The sequence below is a fragment of the Cherax quadricarinatus genome, chromosome 30 (assembly GCF_038502225.1).
Source record: "Cherax quadricarinatus isolate ZL_2023a chromosome 30, ASM3850222v1, whole genome shotgun sequence".
Lineage (NCBI taxonomy): Eukaryota > Metazoa > Arthropoda > Malacostraca > Decapoda > Parastacidae > Cherax > Cherax quadricarinatus.
The window spans coordinates 22,554,941-22,575,303 of NC_091321.1; the positions used below are offsets into that span (position 1 = coordinate 22,554,941).

General features: G+C 38.5%; 1 protein-coding gene across 3 annotated transcripts in view; it reads right to left on the reverse strand.

The window, feature by feature from the left end:
• Positions 1-2,215: 2,215 nt before the first annotated feature.
• Positions 2,216-20,363, reverse strand: part of Sugb (Sugar baby) — an 81,762-nt gene continuing 63,614 nt past the window's right edge. For 2 of the 3 annotated variants that reach the window (XM_053782051.2, XM_053782053.2), the window contains 2 exons: positions 13,105-13,278; positions 2,216-4,050 (listed from right to left, as the gene is read on the reverse strand). In XM_053782051.2, coding sequence (XP_053638026.2) covers positions 13,151-13,278 — 128 coding nt within the window. In that variant the 3' untranslated portion in view covers positions 2,216-4,050; positions 13,105-13,150. The remainder of the gene's footprint in view (positions 4,051-13,104; positions 13,279-20,363) is intronic. The other variant, XM_053782052.2, reaches the window with a different exon arrangement.

Sequence of the window (20,363 nt, forward strand, 5' to 3'; positions counted from 1 at the left end):
GGTTTTTTGCTCCAGCCACCAAGTATAGCCAAATGAACATTCTAAGCAGACATCATTAAACACCATGAAATCCATTCAACAATTTAATGCAAGTAATAAATCATCTTAAATAACTACCTTACAATGAGCCAATTTACAAATGTGTTTGTTACTTTCTGTCTTTTCAACTAATAAATACAATACAGTATAATTCACACACTATACAGTTTGTAGTTACTGTATATTCATAACCCTGAAAGTCAAATTAGAGAAGAATGGGTAAAACTGTTATATGGCTGCATCAGTGGAAATGAGAGCAAAAGATTACAATGGTAACAGAGGAGTCTCGGGAAGCTAGTAAGAGCAAGAGATTACAATAGTAACAGTGGTAAGTCTAGGGAAGCAATTAAAAGAAAGAGATTATAATGAGTTAAGGGAAATGAGAAAGAAACTACATGATACCAGATTGTGTATGCAAGAGTATGGTAAATAAGAGCAAGATATTGTAAGTGTGACTATACATATATAAGTGAAAGAATCAATGAAGATGTCAGGAAAATAGGTAACACAAGGCAAGCTGGACTTAAGCCACTGAATCATGTTGGTTAATATTTGTTTAAAGTATCTTTCAAAGCCATCACTATGCATTTATAACTGATGGCATAGAAATACTGGCAGTTTGTATGCAATAAAACCAAACTGCAGATCTAAGAAACCTTATTTAGATGCTACACTTGTATAATTTGAGTAAGACTGACAGATAAAAAACATTTTCTAGATAAAGTTTATTTTTTTTTTTTTTTTTTTTTTTTTATTATCACACTGGCCGATTCCCACCAAGGCAGGGTGGCCCGAAAAAGAAAAACTTTCACCATCATTCACTCCATCACTGTCTTGCCAGAAGGGTGCTTTACACTACAGTTTTTAAACTGCAACATTAACACCCCTCCTTCAGAGTGCAGGCACTGTACTTCCCATCTCCAGGACTCAAGTCCGGCCTGCCGGTTTCCCTGAATCCCTTCATAAATGTTACTTTGCTCACACTCCAACAGCACGTCAAGTATTAAAAAAACCATTTGTCTCCATTCACTCCTATCAAACACGCTCACGCATGCCTGCTGGAAGTCCAAGCCCCTCGCACACAAAACCTCCTTTACCCCCTCCCTCCAACCCTTCCTAGGCCGACCCCTACCCCGCCTTCCTTCCACTACAGACTGATACACTCTTGAAGTCATTCTGTTTCGCTCCATTCTCTCTACATGTCCGAACCACCTCAACAACCCTTCCTCAGCCCTCTGGACAACAGTTTTGGTAATCCCGCACCTCCTCCTAACTTCCAAACTACGAATTCTCTGCATTATATTCACACCACACATTGCCCTCAGACATGACATCTCCACTGCCTCCAGCCTTCTCCTCGCTGCAACATTCATCACCCACGCTTCACACCCATATAAGAGCGTTGGTAAAACTATACTCTCATACATTCCCCTCTTTGCCTCCAAGGACAAAGTTCTTTGTCTCCACAGACTCCTAAGTGCACCACTCGCTCTTTTTCCCTCATCAATTCTATGATTCACCTCATCTTTCATAGACCCATCCGCTGACACGTCCACTCCCAAATATCTGAATACGTTCACCTCCTCCATACTCTCTCCCTCCAATCTGATATTCAATCTTTCATCACCTAATCTTTTTGTTATCCTCATAACCTTACTCTTTCCTGTATTCACCTTTAATTTTCTTCTTTTGCACACCCTACCAAATTCATCCACCAATCTCTGCAACTTCTCTTCAGAATCTCCCAAGAGCACAGTGTCATCGGCAAAGAGCAGCTGTGACAACTCCCACTTTGTGTGTGATTCTTTATCTTTTAACTCCACGCCTCTTGCCAAGACCCTCGCATTTACTTCTCTTACAACCCCATCTATAAATATATTAAACAACCACGGTGACATCACACATCCTTGTCTAAGGCCTACTTTTACTGGGAAAAAATTTCCCTCTTTCCTACATACTCTAACTTGAGCCTCACTATCCTCGTAAAAACTCTTCACTGCTTTCAGTAACCTACCTCCTACACCATACACTTGCAACATCTGCCACATTGCCCCCCTATCCACCCTGTCATACGCCTTTTCCAAATCCATAAATGCCACAAAGACCTCTTTAGCCTTATCTAAATACTGTTCACTTATATGTTTCACTGTAAACACCTGGTCCACACACCCCCTACCTTTCCTAAAGCCTCCTTGTTCATCTGCTATCCTATTCTCCGTCTTACTCTTAATTCTTTCAATTATAACTCTACCATACACTTTACCAGGTACACTCAACAGACTTATCCCCCTATAATTTTTGCACTCTCTTTTATCCCCTTCTTATAACAGCAATTTGCCTTCATTACAAATCACTAATTACTTGAGGTGATATTTCCAATTCTAAAACAGTAACAGTGGTTCAACTCACAATTACAATTAGACAAAAAATACCTTCTAAACATTTAAAATTAGCCTGGTAGATAGATCTGTTGAAAAATAAACATAACACACATACACACTCAACCACCTTCTTAAAAAAGATTATTTGTATTTATGCACTATGATAATTTTTTCCTTATATGTTATCAAGAAACAAGTGAAGGAAACTGCCCGTGCTCATGTTTCTAGAGATGATGCCTTAATATTAGTCTTTTGTCTGACAAGTGTCAATGATAATTCCATTACCTACACTGTGTAATCTCTTAGATAATGCAGTATTCACCACCAGCTCTCATGGGTTAAAGTGAATTAAAACACTGTATAGAACAGGCACTGCTGTTATCAACAGGCTTACTATCTAGTATTAAAAGAGCAGTTGGGTACCCAACAGAAGCTTACCTCCTTTTGAGCTAAAATGCTAAATTAACCTATAAATTTTGTAAAATGCAGTGAAATGATACATAGTGTTATTACTGTAAAGGCACTTCTGAGAATACTAAAAAACTACTTTTGATATATTACTAAGCTCCTGAAGTGATTTGAAGTGCAGGAAGCTATGGTGCACGTAACTGTATCAGTAAGTTCGACAATGAATATAACTCGAAGAGCATGGTAAGTGGTGCAACATGGCTTAAAAAGAAATTCTACAATTATCATGACTCAAATAATAGGAACCTCTGAAACAATTATTGTGGTTATACTTGATAAATTCTTGCACACTTTGGCCAAGATGCTAGCTAATATGGATTGGACACCCTAATATTACTGTGTGTGTACACGTGCATCTGTGTGTGTGCACATATGCGTACACATGCGTGTGTGCAAGTGTGTATGCATGTGTGTGCATGTGTGTGCACACATATGTGCGCATGCACACTACTCTATACGTATTTGTGCCCAAAGCATTTTTTTTTTATAAACGATTTATTGGCTGCTGTATGTATGTGGTGAGCGTATGATTCTGATTGAAATTAGTGAAATGTGGAATTTTCTTTTTCACGTTCTCTGGCTATGACTCCAACTTTACAAAAATCCCAAATTTACAATGTGGCTTAGGTCCTGACTATTTCAGATGTTTCAGATATTGGTAAATTCACTATATTAGAATATTGTACTTAGACACAGGGCCACAACAACCACCCAATACTGAGGACACAAAGAGAAGTATAAAGCTATTTTATACATCAACAAAATGAGCATAAAAATAATCTTTTTTTTGTACGTCAACAGTTTATTTAAAATAAAAGAATAAGGAACTTGTTTATAAAATAATAAATACATATAAAAATAAATAAGTAAAAAGATTTCTTGGTGTGAATATATTACTCAGCCTTTTATGAAGAGGTATCTTATTTTACAGGAGAATTGTAGTTAGGCTCAGTGTGGAAGATCAAGCAAAACTGCTTCACTTTAGGCACTTGTATATCTTACCATCAAGCACAACTGAGATAAGCTTTAATTTATGCAAAATACCAGGGAATAACTTCTATTCAAAAATCTTCATCTTCCCCATTTGCATCTGCATCATCAGCTGCAACTGGCTTCATACTGTCACTGGGAGGCATGTAACCCATAGGAGAGGAGTTCCCACCTGCAGAAAAAAGAGCAATTCATTTATCAATACTACAATACAGTTCAGCACTTAACACCAAAATTTTCATGACTTTAATACAGTAGATAATCAATAATCAGGAGTGATTAATTATTCGCTGGAAAACTGCTTTCCCAGCCTGGCAACTGGCCACATATCTCTATGTAGCGGAGGTATTAATTTCACCCCCTACATGTTCCATGTAGCTGAGCAAAGAAATCAACATTCAAATGCTACAAAAATAAAAATAAAAATTTCCCCATTTGTCTGTGCAGTGTTACATGTCAGAAACAGAGCACTAAAATAAAATTTTCAACAATCATCCATCTTTTAATCTGCTTATTTGTGATAGTATAAGATTAGTTTGTCACTGGGTATATCAGCATTGTTTACTGATGCACTCAGTCACTAGTCTTCTCATGAAAATGATTTTTAAGGATACTTAATGAAATAGTCATTATTCTTGTATGAGCTAGCTTCAGTGACATTATTTTGTGTTCTTTTCCTAGTGTTTTTGTTCATAAAATGCATCAACTTTTTGGAAATTTTTTTTTTGGTGCATGTGGTGCATTAATATTTTTTCTGATAAAAACTGATCGTGAAATCAGAACTGTTTTATTCAATAGTCATTTTCCATTTTATTTTGCTCAAGACCCTTAAACTGAAATTTAAGCATAGGATTTCCTAGATAATGTGCTTGATGAACTTCCCCATACAAATTTATTACTTTTCTTAAAATACTTTGCGAAATAAATCTGACTGCAATTAGAACCCTATTTAGCAGAATATGGCCAAAACTTAAAAAAAAAAAAAAAAATAATAAAAATAAATAAATAGGTTTCCCTTCTCTTTATGTGAGGTTGCTTTGTGTGAATTTGCTTTTATCTGACTACCCAATTCCTATCAGGAATCTGATATATGCTGTAATAAATTTCCTCTTATGTGACAGGAGTAGGTGCATTTTTCACTCATGTGTTCACCCATGCCCAGCACCCAGAGCTGGGTTAAGATTTTGTAGGCCTCTGGGATACAGGTACAGGTCAGCCATCACTAATCCGGCAATCAGTAATCCAACACTAATTTCAGCTAGCATAATTTCAAATTTCCAGGATTGCCACACCAACCTGCCACTACTGTTTGGTGGCACTTCTTGTTGCATAAGTCATTCCAATTTCTTTTTCTCCATTTGTTACAACCTGCTCACTTTCAGCCCTAGCCATGGTTCCAATGAATAAAAGAAATGATTCTCATTGTGTAAACACATACACCGTACATTGTCCATAAAAGATAACGTGGCTTTGAAGCCACTGTCGGTCACCATGAGCTCAGCTCACTCAGATAGGCTGTGACTGGTAAATTTGGGGCTATACAGTGGTCCCTCGCTTTTCGTAGTTCTCGGAATCATAGATTTCGGAAATCATAGGGATATTTTCATATAAACATGGGCTCGCTAATCATATGTTGACTAGCGAATAGTAGTTCGTCCGGGACACGTACGCACGGTGTGAGCCGGGGCAGCCTCCCTACCCAGCCAATCTGGCATTGTTTACCAGTGAGCGAAGGTCCCCTCACGTGCTCCTACGAAATATTTCATAATACTCCACTCATTTTAGTGCTTGCAAGTACTAAATAAGCTGCCATGGCTCCAAAGAAAGCTCCTAGTGCCAAGCCTGTGGTAAAGAAGGCGAGAAATACGATTGAATTTAAGAACAGCAACAGATCGCAGCTCAGAATCTTGCTGCAGAGGAGGAGGAAGAGAGATGGAAGGTGCCTTCTTCAGAAATTAAAGAGATTTTTGCTATGTGGGGTAAGATGGAAAGCTTTATGGAGAAACATCACCCTGACAAGGTTGTTGCAAGCCATGTTGGCAACATGTACAGTGACAAAGTCTTGGGCCATTTTAGGGAAGTGTTAAAGAGACGCCAGAAACAGAGCTCTCTCCACAGTTATTTTGCGAGACAGGACTCCAGTGACTCTCAAGCTGGTCCTAGTGGCATTAAGAAACAGAGAAGAGAAGCAACTCCAGAAAAGTAATTGGTACCTGAGGTGTTGATGGAAGGGGATTCCCCTTCCAAACTGTAAACAATCCAATCTCTCTCCTCCTCCAGTCTCCCATACACTAAGAAGAATCTCCAATAAAGGTAAGTGTTATACTGTTAATGTTTCATTCATTATTTCCCATTGTATTGTTTATGTACTACATATATATTTCATGTAAAAATTTTTTTGTTTTAATACTTCTGGGTGTCAGGAACGGATTAATTGTATTTACATTATTTCTTATGGGGAAAATTGATTCGCAAATCGTAGATTTCGATAATAGTAGCAACTCCAGGAACGGATTAACTACGAAAAACGAGGGACCACTGTACGTATATGACAATAGGCCTGTGTGGCAAGTGTGCACTATATAAAAAAAAATCTGCAGCACACAGTACATAATGAGATAAAAACTGTGACCTTGTTTTTTTGTGTAAAACAGCAACTTTGCAGTGCATTTTCCTATGTTTTTAGGGATGTATTCTTGTTTTTTTGGTCTCAAGTGATAGAATGGAAGATATCTTACAGAAAAAGATATGAATTTGATTGGTTTCACGACAGAAAGCACCTTGATATTGAGGTCAAAGTAGCAGAAATGTTCTATTTCTGCCAATGCTCAAGAGTAAACAAATGACATCACTGTCCAATACGTGTCCAACTGGTCGGACTAATACACAGTCATAAATGGGTTGATGTTATTTATACAGCTATTATAATACTGCAGTAGACTGCATAACAGTAATTCTATTTTTTGTGTGAATAAAAATTTAGAACTGAAAGCAAGCGTATTATAAGAGGGGCCTGGAGACATGACTAATGAACAGATAAAATGAGATTTTAGTGCCAGGAATATCCATACTGTTTATTCGGGACCCTATTTTAAAACTGGCATCTCTTGAAATTTGTGTGAAACTGGCCAAATTACGAATTTCTGATCACTTTATTGGGTAGTTGAAATAGGTAAATGGGTGATTTCTTGTACACAACAGACAGAATCGAATGAATACAGTGGACCCCCGGTTTACGATCAGCTCCCAATGTGATCAATTATGTAAGTGTATTTATGTAAGTGCATTTGTATGTGTATGTTTGGGGGTCTGAAATGGACTAATCTAATTCACAATATTCCTTATGGGAACAAATTCGGTCAGTACTGGCACCTGAACATACTTCTGGAATGAAATAAATAATATCGTAAACCGGGGGTCTACTGTACTAGCAAAATAGCTATGAGTTTGGTAGACTGAAACTATGGAATGGTCCAAAAATAGGGGTAAAGTGGGCGAAATCGCCAATGCGTAAACATCACCGCTAGGTTAAGTATATTCTAACCTAACCACTCTGTAATCCGGTAAATTCACTAATACGTCACCCTACAGGTCCCGATGATGCCAGATTAGTGATGGCCAACCTGTACTGTGAGGCCCCAAGTGATATTTTCAAAAGGAAAAAGAAAAATTAATCACAACAGTCAACAGTTCATCATATACATGATGTAATAGCAAATCTCCGGAGGGCCTCCAGCTGGAAGCAGCTCCTGGGCTGCGGCTCCTAAAGTCCATGCCTTAATCCGGCCCTGCTGGCACCATTTGATTTTTTAACATCCCTTTACGATGGCTAATATTAACATTCAAAAGAAAGCATATTAGGTGTTTAGACATATAGCATATGGTGTGGGGAGGTAGGGAAAGATGCAAGAGTACAATATGAGGAGTAAGGATATCACCCTGCCCATTTCATCACTCATCCTCCCCATTTGTTTATAACAGCTGATTACTGCAGAGTTACCAGCTAGGCTATTAATCCCGTCCTCAAGATTAAGTTAACCAATATTATATTTCTCCTTTTAGTCGATTATTATGAAACACAAATCATGTTTACATTGGAAAATGTAAATCAATATTACTGTAAATACAGCCTCTCCTCACTTAACGACGGAGTTACGTTCCTAAGACCACGTCGGTAAACGAATTCATCGGCAAGTGAGGAGCATACTATAATGGTAGTGGGTTTGTGTCAACCATCTCTGATATTGTTTTAATGTCACCTTATTTTATTATTTTTTTTTATTATCACACCGGCCGATTCCCACCAAGGCAGGGTGGCCCGAAAAAGAAAAACTTTCACCATCATTCACTCCATCACTGTCTTGCCAGAAGGGTGCTTTACACTACAGTTTTTAAACTGCAACATTAACACCCCTCCTTCAGAGTGCAGGCACTGTACTTCCCATCTCCAGGACTCAAGTCCGGCCTGCCGGTTTCCCTGAATCCCTTCATAAATGTTACTTTGCTCACACTCCAACAGCACGTCAAGTATTAAAAACCATTTGTCTCCATTCACTCCTATCAAACACGCTCACGCATGCCTGCTGGAAGTCCAAGCCCCTCGCACACAAAACCTCCTTTACCCCCTCCCTCCAACCCTTCCTAGGCCGACCCCTACCCCGCCTTCCTTCCACTACAGACTGATACACTCTTGAAGTCATTCTGTTTCGCTCCATTCTCTCTACATGTCCGAACCACCTCAACAACCCTTCCTCAGCCCTCTGGACAACAGTTTTGGTAATCCCGCACCTCCTCCTAACTTCCAAACTACGAATTCTCTGCATTATATTCACACCACACATTGCCCTCAGACATGACATCTCCACTGCCTCCAGCCTTCTCCTCGCTGCAACATTCATCACCCACGCTTCACACCCATATAAGAGCGTTGGTAAAACTATACTCTCATACATTCCCCTCTTTGCCTCCAAGGACAAAGTTCTTTGTCTCCACAGACTCCTAAGTGCACCACTCACTCTTTTTCCCTCATCAATTCTATGATTCACCTCATCTTTCATAGACCCATCCGCTGACACGTCCACTCCCAAATATCTGAATACGTTCACCTCCTCCATACTCTCTCCCTCCAATCTGATATTCAATCTTTCATCACCTAATCTTTTTGTTATCCTCATAACCTTACTCTTTCCTGTATTCACCTTTAATTTTCTTCTTTTGCACACCCTACCAAATTCATCCACCAATCTCTGCAACTTCTCTTCAGAATCTCCCAAGAGCACAGTGTCATCGGCAAAGAGCAGCTGTGACAACTCCCACTTTGTGTGTGATTCTTTATCTTTTAACTCCACGCCTCTTGCCAAGACCCTCGCATTTACTTCTCTTACAACCCCATCTATAAATATATTAAACAACCACGGTGACATCACACATCCTTGTCTAAGGCCTACTTTTACTGGGAAAAAATTTCCCTCTTTCCTACATACTCTAACTTGAGCCTCACTATCCTCGTAAAAACTCTTCACTGCTTTCAGTAACCTACCTCCTACACCATACACTTGCAACATCTGCCACATTGCCCCCCTATCCACCCTGTCATACGCCTTTTCCAAATCCATAAATGCCACAAAGACCTCTTTAGCCTTATCTAAATACTGTTCACTTATATGTTTCACTGTAAACACCTGGTCCACACACCCCCTACCTTTCCTAAAGCCTCCTTGTTCATCTGCTATCCTATTCTCCGTCTTACTCTTAATTCTTTCAATTATAACTCTACCATACACTTTACCAGGTACACTCAACAGACTTATCCCCCTATAATTTTTGCACTCTCTTTTATCCCCTTTGCCTTTATACAAAGGAACTATGCATGCTCTCTGCCAATCCCTAGGTACCTTACCCTCTTCCATACATTTATTAAATAATTGCACCAACCACTCCAAAACTATATCCCCACCTGCTTTTAACATTTCTATCTTTATCCCATCAATCCCGGCTGCCTTACCCCCTTTCATTTTACCTACTGCCTCACGAACTTCCCCCACACTCACAACTGGCTCTTCCTCACTCCTACAAGATGTTATTCCTCCTTGCCCTATACACGAAATCACAGCTTCCCTATCTTCATCAACATTTAACAATTCCTCAAAATATTCCTTCCATCTTCCCAATACCTCTACCTCTCCATTTAATAACTCTCCTCTCCTATTTTTAACTGACAAATCCATTTGTTCTCTAGGCTTTCTTAACTTGTTAATCTCACTCCAAAACTTTTTCTTATTTTCAACAAAATTTGTTGATAACATCTCACCCACTCTCTCATTTGCTCTCTTTTTACATTGCTTCACCACTCTCTTAACTTCTCTCTTTTTCTCCATATACTCTTCCCTCCTTGCATCACTTCTACTTTGTAAAAACTTCTCATATGCTAACTTTTTCTCCCTTACTACTCTCTTTACATCATCATTCCACCAATCGCTCCTCTTCCCTCCTGCACCCACTTTCCTGTAACCACAAACTTCTGCTGAACACTCTAACACTACATTTTTAAACCTACCCCATACCTCTTCGACCCCATTGCCTATGCTCTCATTAGCCCATCTATCCTCCAATAGCTGTTTATATCTTACCCTAACTGCCTCCTCTTTTAGTTTATAAACCTTCACCTCTCTCTTCCCTGATGCTTCTATTCTCCTTGTATCCCATCTACCTTTTACTCTCAGTGTAGCTACAACTAGAAAGTGATCTGATATATCTGTGGCCCCTCTATAAACATGTACATCCTGAAGTCTACTCAACAGTCTTTTATCTACCAATACATAATCCAACAAACTACTGTCATTTCGCCCTACATCATATCGTGTATACTTATTTATCCTCTTTTTCTTAAAATATGTATTACCTATAACTAAACCCCTTTCTATACAAAGTTCAATCAAAGGGCTCCCATTATCATTTACACCTGGCACCCCAAACTTACCTACCACACCCTCTCTAAAAGTTTCTCCTACTTTAGCATTCAAGTCCCCTACCACAATTACTCTCTCACTTGGTTCAAAGGCTCCTATACATTCACTTAACATCTCCCAAAATCTCTCTCTCTCCTCTGCATTCCTCTCTTCTCCAGGTGCATACACGCTTATTATGACCCACTTCTCGCATCCAACCTTTACTTTAATCCACATAATTCTTGAATTTACACATTCATATTCTCTTTTCTCCTTCCATAACTGATCATTTAACATTACTGCTACCCCTTCCTTTGCTCTAACTCTCTCAGATACTCCAGATTTAATCCCATTTATTTCCCCCCACTGAAACTCTCCTACCCCCTTCAGCTTTGTTTCGCTTAGGGCCAGGACATCCAACTTCTTTTCATTCATAACATCAGCAATCATCTGTTTCTTGTCATCCGCACTACATCCACGCACATTTAAGCAACCCAGTTTTATAAAGTTTTTCTTCTTCTCTTTTTTAGTAATTGTATACAGGAGAAGGGGTTACTAGCCCATTGCTCCCGGCATTTTAGTCGCCTCATACGACACGCATGGCTTACGGAGGAAAGATTCTTTTCCACTTCCCCATGGACAATAGAAGAAATAAAAAAGAACAAGAGCTATTTAGAAAAAGGAGAAAAACCTAGATGTATGTATATATATATATGCATGTGCGTGTCTGTGAAGTGTGACCAAAGTGTAAGTAGGAGTAGCAAGATATCCCTGTTATCTTAGCGTGTTTATGAGACAGAAAAAGAAACCAGCAATCCTACCATCATGCAAAACAGTTACAGGTTTTTGTTTCACAGTCATCTGGCAGGACGGTAGTACTTCCCTGGGTGGTTGCTGTCTACCAACCTACATTTATAGCATTTCTGGTATACTGTATTTTTAAATGTTTATACAGTAGTGTACTGTATATTGTAATAAACAGAATAGAGTAAACCAGCTCTAACATACATTATTTAGATATGAATACTGGTCAAAGAGCCCATCGTAAGTCTGAGTGGTTGGTAAACGAGTACGTCGCTAAGTGAGGAGAGGCTGTAATATAGTGTGGGAAGAATGCTGAAAATAACTGCATGAGTAAAGTAAGCCAGGAAGGTGTCATTTGCCTGTCTTCAATCCTCTCCTGTGCTTGACAACCCCCGATGTGTACTAGATGTGGATGAATACTGACAAATAGAACATAAATAACTTCCTTTACAAATCTCTACCAAATAAATCTTTTTTTTCAACACACTGGCTACCTCCCACCAAAGCAGTGACCCAAAAAGAAAGAAATACTTTTACCAACATTCACACATAATCACTATTTTTGCAGAGGCACTCAGATAGGACAGTTCAGATGTCACTCCAGCCAATATCCCAAACCCCTCCTTTAAAGTGCAGGCACTTTACTTCCCACCCCCAGGACTCGAGTCCAACTAACTGGTTTCCCTGAATCCCCTCACAAAATAGTACCCTGCTCACACTCCAACAGCTTGTCAGGTCCCAAAAACCATGCGTCTCCATTTACTCCTAACATGCTCACACATGCCTGCTGTATGTCCAAGCCCCTTGTATACAAAAACCTCTTTTACCTCCTCCCTCCATCCTTTCCTAGGACAACCCCTATCCTTCCTCCCCTCCAAATATGCAATAATTGTATGCAATTATGGCCTGCCCAGCATGGGCCAGTAGTCTTGCTGCAGTGTACATCTTATGCAATGGATGGGTGAGTTAGACCTGCCTAGCATGGGACTACTGCAGTGCTCCCCTATTCTCATGCTTTCTAATTTTTTTTTTTTTAGACCAACTGTGTATTTGTTGTAATATGGCCATCTGGTGCCTATCTAGCATGGTCACATTTGTTTTATAAAAATAAAGAAATGAACTATTTTTTTCAACTTTGTATTGTATAGCAAAAATGACTGCATTTTAGATAAATTATTTCTTAGTTCTTCTCGGATCAAATTCATTTCTTTTTTTTTTTTGTATATGACCACTTGGTGGAAGTGTGGTAAGCCCCCTCCCCCTTTCTTTTTGTAAACATTAATCTTAGTAGTAGGCTGGTAGACAACAACCACCCAGGGAGCTACTTCCATCCTGCCAAATGTGTATAAAATGGAAACCTGTAGTTGTTTTACACAATGGTAGGAATGCTGGTGTCTTTTTCTCTCTGACTCAAACACACAAGAAAACAGGCACACTACATATATGTACGTGTACATGAACACTTGTATACACACCAATCTGAATTTTCTCCTATTTTTTCTAAATAGTTCTTGTTCTTTTTTATTTCCTTTCATTTCCATGGGGAGGTGGAAAAGAATTTTTTGAAACTCCATGAGCCATGCGTGTCGTAGGAGGTGGTTGGGTTGCCGGGAGCAATGGGCTGGTGACCCCTTCTTCCGTATGAATTACTAAAAAAGAGAAGAATAATTTTATAAAACTGGGATGTTTCAATGTGCGTGGATGTAGTGCAGATGATAAGAAAGAGATGATTGCCAATGTTATGAACGAAAAGACGTTGGATGTCCTAGCTCTAAGCAAAACAAAGCTGAAGGGGGTAGGAGAATTTAGGCGGTGAGAAATAAATGGGATTGAGTCAGGAGTATCTGAGAGAGTTAGAGATAAGGAAGGGGTAGCAATAATGTTGAAGGATGAGTTATGGAAGGAGAAGAGGGAACATCAATGCTTAAATTCAAGAATTATGTGGATTAAAATAAGGGATGGATGAGAAAAGTGGGTTAAAATAAGTGTGTACGCACCTGGAGAAGAGAGGAGTGTAGAGGAGAGAGATTTTGGGAGATGTTTAGGAACCTTTGAACTAAGTGAGACAGTAATTGTGGTAGAGGACCTAAGTGTTCAAGTGGGAGAAATGGTTAGAAAGAGTGTGGTAGATAATTTTGGGATGCTAGGTATAAATGATAATAGGGACTTTTGAACACTGAATAGAAAGGGGTTTGGTTATAGGTAATACATATTTTAAGAATTAAAGGATAAATAAGTATACAAGATATGATATAGGGCATAATGACAGTAGTTTGTTGGACTATGTATTGGTAGATAAATGACTGCTGGGTCGACTTCAGGATGTGTATGTTTATAGCGGAGCCACAGACATATCAGATCACTCTTTAGTTGTAGCTACAGTGAGAGTAAAAGGTATATGGGATACAAGGAGACTGGAATCAGCAATTAAGAGAGAGGTGAGGTTTATAAACTAAAGGAGGAAGAGGCAGTTAGGCTAAGATATAAACAACTGTTGGAAGAAAGATGGGCTAGTGAGAGTATAAGCAATGAGGTTGAAGAGGTATAGGATAGATTTAAGAATGTAATGTTTGAGTGCTCAGCAAAAGTTTATGGCTACAGGAAAGTGGGTGTGGGAGGGAAGAAGAGTGAGTGGTGGAATGATGAGGTAAAGAGAGTAGTAAGAGAAAAAGTTAGCATGTGAGAGGTTTTTACATAGTAAAGTGATACAAGAAGGGAGGAGAGGAAAGAAAAAGAGAGGTTAAGAGAGTAGTGAAGGAATGTAAAAGGAGAGCAAATGAAAGAGTGGGTGAGATGCTTTCAACAAATTTTGTTGAAAATAAGAAAAAGTTCTGGGGTGAGATTAATAAGTTAAGAAAGCCTAGGGAATGAATGGATTTGACAGTTAAAAATAGGAGAGGAGAGTTATTAGATAGAGTTAAAGGTATCAGAAAGATGGAGGGAATATTTTGAGGAACTGTTATATGTTAATGAAGATAGGGAAACTGTGATTTCATGTATTGGGCAGGAGGTATAACATCTTGTAGGAGTGAGGAAGAGCCAGTTGTTAGTGTGGGGGAAGTGCATGAGGCAGTGGGTAGAATAAAAGGGTGTAAATCAGCTGGAAGTGATGGGATAAAGACAGGAATGTTAAAAGCAGGTGGGGATATAATTTTGGAGTGGTCAGTGCCTTTATTTAATAAATGTGTGGAAGAGACTAGGGTACCTAGGGATTGGCAGAGAGCATGAATAGTTCTTTTGTATAAAGGCAAAGGGGATAAAAGGGTAAAAATTATAGGGAAATAAGCCTGTTGAGTCCTAGGTACTAGGTTGATAGACAGCAACTGCCCAGGGAGGTACTACCATCCTGCCAAGTGAGTGTAAAACAGAAGCAAGCCTGAAATTGTTTTACATGATGGAAGGATTGCTGGTGTCTTTTCTGTCTCACAGAAGTAGAAGTAGCAAGATTTCAGGAATGTCTTGCTACTTCTACTTACACTTAGGTCACTCTACACTTGCATGTACAAGCATATATATATACACACCCCTCTGGATTTTCTTTTATTTTCTTATTAGTTCTTGTTTATTTCCTCTTATCTCCATGGGGAAGTGGAACAGAATTCTTCCTCTGTAAGCCATGCATGTCGTAAGAGGCAACTAAAGTGCTGGGAGCAAGGGGCTAGTAACCCCTTGCTCCCAGCACTTCTGTTGCACAACAAATCTGTCCATAGAGCTCTGTACCTCCCGTTCCTTTAAGACTTTCCTAAAATGGTCCATAACATTGTCATTGTACAGGTTGCCAACACAGCTTGCAGTAGCTGTGTCAGGATGATTTTCATCCGTAAAGGTTTGCAGTTCAACCCACTTTGCACACATTTCCTTAATCTCCTTTTTCAATTCCATACTAATTCTCACCCTTTTTACCACAGGGATGGCACTAGAAGCTTTCTTGGGGTCTATGGTGACATATTTTGCAGTTACAAGCACTAAAAATACTGGGATAATGTGAAATGTACTGAATGTATGCATAGATGCGACCGCACTGGCTGGCTCGTAAACACTGGCGCTGAGGCCACATGTGGGATGCGTCCCGGACGAATCACGTAAGGCGAGTTTTTATCGTGAGGCGAGGCAAAATTTTTGCATTCAAATGCTTCGTATGGCGGATTTAACGTAACGCAATGCGTTCGTAAGGCGGGGGTCCACTGTATTTTTAAATGTTTATACAGTAGTGTACTGTATATTGAAATAAAAAGAATAGTGAAAATCAGCTCAAATATACATTATTTATGTACAAATACTGGTCAGAGAGCCTGGTGTACGTCAGGCGTCGGTAATTGAGTACATTGCAAAGTGAGGAGAAGCTGTACTTGGTAAAGTGTATGGTAGTCATTTTAAAAGAATTCAGAGTAAGACAAAGAGCAGGATTGCAGATGAATAAAGAGGCTTTAGGAAGAGTAAGGGGTGTGTAGACCAATCGTTTACAGTGAAACATAGGTGAACAGTATTTACATAAGGGTAAAGAGGCTTTTGTGGCATTTATGGATTTGGAAAAGGCATATGATAGGGTTGATAGGGGGCAATATGGCAGATGGTGCAAATATATGGAATAGGAGGTAGGTTACTGAAAGCAGTGAAAAGTTTTTATGAGGATAGTGAGGCTCAGGTCAGAGTATGTAAAAGAGAGGAAGATTGTTTCTCAGTAAAAGTAGGCCTTAGACAGGGATAAGCTGTGACTGGTAAATTTGGGCCTACATATGAGAGAATACGTCTGTGTGGTAAGTGTGACCTATATAAAAAAACCCTGCAGTATGCAGTGGATAATGAGAAAAAACAGCGCCTGTGCCTTTGGTGTAAAACAGCGACTTTGCGGTGTGTTTTCATATGGTTATATTCTCATTTTTTTTGGTCTCATTTGATAGAATGGAAGATATATTAACCCTTAAATGGTCCAAATGTATATATACGTTTTTTTCAACATCTGAAAGTATGTAAAAAAATGTAGATCTTCTTTTTAGTTTTTCATTTGAAAACGTGTAAAAAAAAACTTTTATCTACATTTTTTTTGTTATATTTGAAAATATGTAAAAAAAAAGCAGATCTATTTTTGTAGCAATACGAATTTGAACGTCGATCTGTTTGGACCGTTTAAGGGTTAAAGAAATAGATATAATTTTGATTAGTTTCATGCTGGAAAGTACTTTAAAATTGAGTTCAAAGTAGCGGAAATGTTTGAGTTTTGCTGATGTTCAAGAGTAAACGAATGACTTCACTGTCCAATACACGTCCAATTTGCAGGTAAAATACACAGTCATGAATGGGTTGACATTATTTATACAGTTATTATAATAATGCAGTAGTCTGCATAACAGTAAATCTTCTATTTTTTGGGGCAAATAAAATTTCAAGAGGGGCCTGGAGATGTGACTAATGAACAGAGAAAATGTTATTATAGTGCTAGGAATGTCTGTACTGTTTATTCTGGATCCTATTTTGAAACTGGCATCTATTGAAATTTGTGTGAAATTGGCCAAATTACCAATTTCTGATCATTTTATTGGGTATTTGAAATAGGTAAATAGGCAGTTTCTTGTACTCAACTGATACAGAAGGAATACTAGTGAAATAGCTATGAGTTTAGTAGACTGGAACAATGGAATGGGCCAAAAATAGGGCGTAAGGTGGTGAAAATTGCTGATGCATAAATATTGCCGTTGGGTTCAGTGTATTCTAACCTAACCACTCTGTAATCCGGCAAAATCGTTAATCAAGCAACCTACAGGTCCTGTTGATGCCAGATTAGTGATGGCCAACCTGTATATCATTGAATGTCTGTGTGTGTGTCATATGAAGTGTCAAAAAATTGCCAAGAGGGATAAAAAAAAAAAAAGGTTCAGTAAATAAAAGAAATAGGAGTTTATGCATATAAACATTACTGAAGCAAAGCACTGCACAATACATACAAAACAGATTGACTGAAAAACTAAATTTTTCTGTTTAAAAATTGAAATGTGTACTGTACATCATATTTAGTCATTAAATAGTTAACAATGGAGCATCAGGCAGGAGATGCTGGTGGAGTAGTCTAGTACATGGGAGACTTGAGGGTAACAGAGATAGAGGCTTCCTGAGTCCTTAGGGAAGTATAGTACATCATGTGTGAGTACAGAAGCCATTTATGCCATATACATGTACAGCAATTCCTCAAAATCTGCAGGATCTAAATTCATAAATTTTTATATGGATTTTAGTGAACAGCTTTTAAAATTTGTGGATCACAAAGACACTCATGTTCACCACCCTACGAAACAAAATTTATTTCACCTGACTATTTCACCTAATTTTGTTTTTTTAACAAGTCGGCTGTCTCCCACCAAGGCAGGGCGACCCAAAAAGAAAGAAAATCCCCAAAAAGAAAATACTTTCATTACTCAACACTTTCACCTCACTCATACATAATCACTGTCTTTGCAGAGGCACTCAGATATGACACTTTAGAAGTCCCTCCAAACTGTCAATATCCCAGACCCCTCCTTTGAAGTGAAGGTATTGTATTTCCCATTTCCAAGACTCAAGTCCGGCTAAATCTATAATAACCGGTTTCCTTGAATCTCTTCAATATATATTACCCTGCTCATACTCCAACAGCTTGTAAAGTCCCAAAAACCATTCGTCTCCATTTACTCCTATCTAACATGCTCACACACACTTGCCCACAAGACCTCCTTTACCCCCTACCTCCAACCTTTTTGAGGATGACCCCTACCCCCCCTTCCTTCCCTTACAGATTTATGTGCTCTTCATGTCATTCTACTTTGATCCATTCTCTCTAAATGACTAAACCACCTCAACAACCCCTCTTCAGCCCTCTGACTAATACTTTTAGTAACTCCACACCTCCTCTCAATTTCCACACTCCAAATTCTCTGCGTAATATTTACACCACACACTGCCCTTAGACAGGACATCTCCACTGCCTCGAACCGCCTCCTCGCTGCAGCATTTACAACCCAAGCTTCACACTCATAAAAGAGTGTTGGTACCACTATACTTCATACATTCCCTTCTTTCCCTTTTTTGTTTCCACAGATATCTTAACGCATCACTCACCTTTTTACTTCATCAATTCTATGGTTAACCTCATCCTTCATGAACCCATCCACTGACAAGTAAACTCAAAAATATCTGAAAACATTCACTTCCATACTCCCTCTCTCCAAAATGATATTCAATTTTTCTTTATCTAAATCATTTAATACTCTCATCACCTTACTCTTATCTATGTTCACTTTCAACTTTCTACCTTTACACACTCTCCCAAACTCATCTACTAACCTTTACAACTTTTCTTTATAATCTCCCATAAGCACAGTATCACCAGCAAAAAAATTACAGTGTCAATTCCTATTTTGCACTTGATTCCCAATAATTTAATCCCACTCCTCTCCCCAACACCCTAGCATTTACTTCTTTTACAACCCCATCTATAAATATATTAAACAACCATGGTGACATTACACATCCGTCTAAGACCTACTTAATATTTTATAAAATATGTAAATTATGAGGTCATAACCAGGGATAGTGCAGTGTGTGTTCTGTAGCTGATGCAAACATTTCTACACCCCACCATTCATTACTTTCTGAATAAGGAATATTTTTCTCCTACTGCAAACATACTAGTTCAAAATCCAATGGCTAATGTGCTACAGTACCATACTCCTAAATGCTAGATGAGAGGTAAGGGTGAATTTGCTAGTAAGAAGAAAGAGGTTGTAATGAAAAGGAGTAAACATGTTAAATTCTTGGATATTCTTGCAAGGGATGAAACAGTGATCGTTTCGGGAGTCTCAGTCACTATAACAGCCATGAGACAGCTACTACTACATCTCGACTTTTAATGCTACATGTGTACTCACGCTGTTTTCCACTGATAATATTATACATGTACTCATGTGTTGTGTTCCACTGCAGCCACTAGGGCAGCTCCTACCAGTCACCACCACAAACATGACCACTGAGGAGTTCTCTTTGAATGACTAAAAAAGAACCATCCTCCTGATTTCCTAACACCTACAACATTACCTCTGATTCATCCCGCTATCACCCACATCAACAGCAAATACTGTATAACAATGTACTTCATTTTAACCCTTAAACTGTCCAAACGTAGATCTACATTTTTTCAACATTTGAATGTAAAAAAAGTAGATCTTTCCTTTTTTTACATTTGAAAAAGTGTAAAAAAAACTTTGATCCACGTTTTTTTTTGTTATACTTTGAAAATATGTAAAAAAAAAACAGATCTACTTTTGGAGCACTACGCATGTGAACGTAGATCTGCTTGGACAGTTTAAGGGTTAATGATGAGTACAGCTGTAACAGATTTTATTTAGTGATATTCACAATTTGTTCATTTGCTGGAACCTCTAGAAATGCATTTTAAGTCAATTTGGAGGGATTACTGTAATTAAGGGAGTGGACAACATCAATGTCAGCAAATATTTTGTTTCAAATTTGTTGAAGCTCACTAACAGTAATTTTCAAATTACACTGGAAAACACTCCGTATTGACTGAGTCTAAAACATACTCTCACCTTACTCTGCACTCAACTAATAATATTCAAAATATTTCATAACCATGCAAGATTTCAGGTATGTCTTTCTACTTCTACTTACACTTAGGTCACACTACACATGCATGTACAACATGTTCATGTATACACACTCATCTGAGTTTTCTTTGATTTTATCT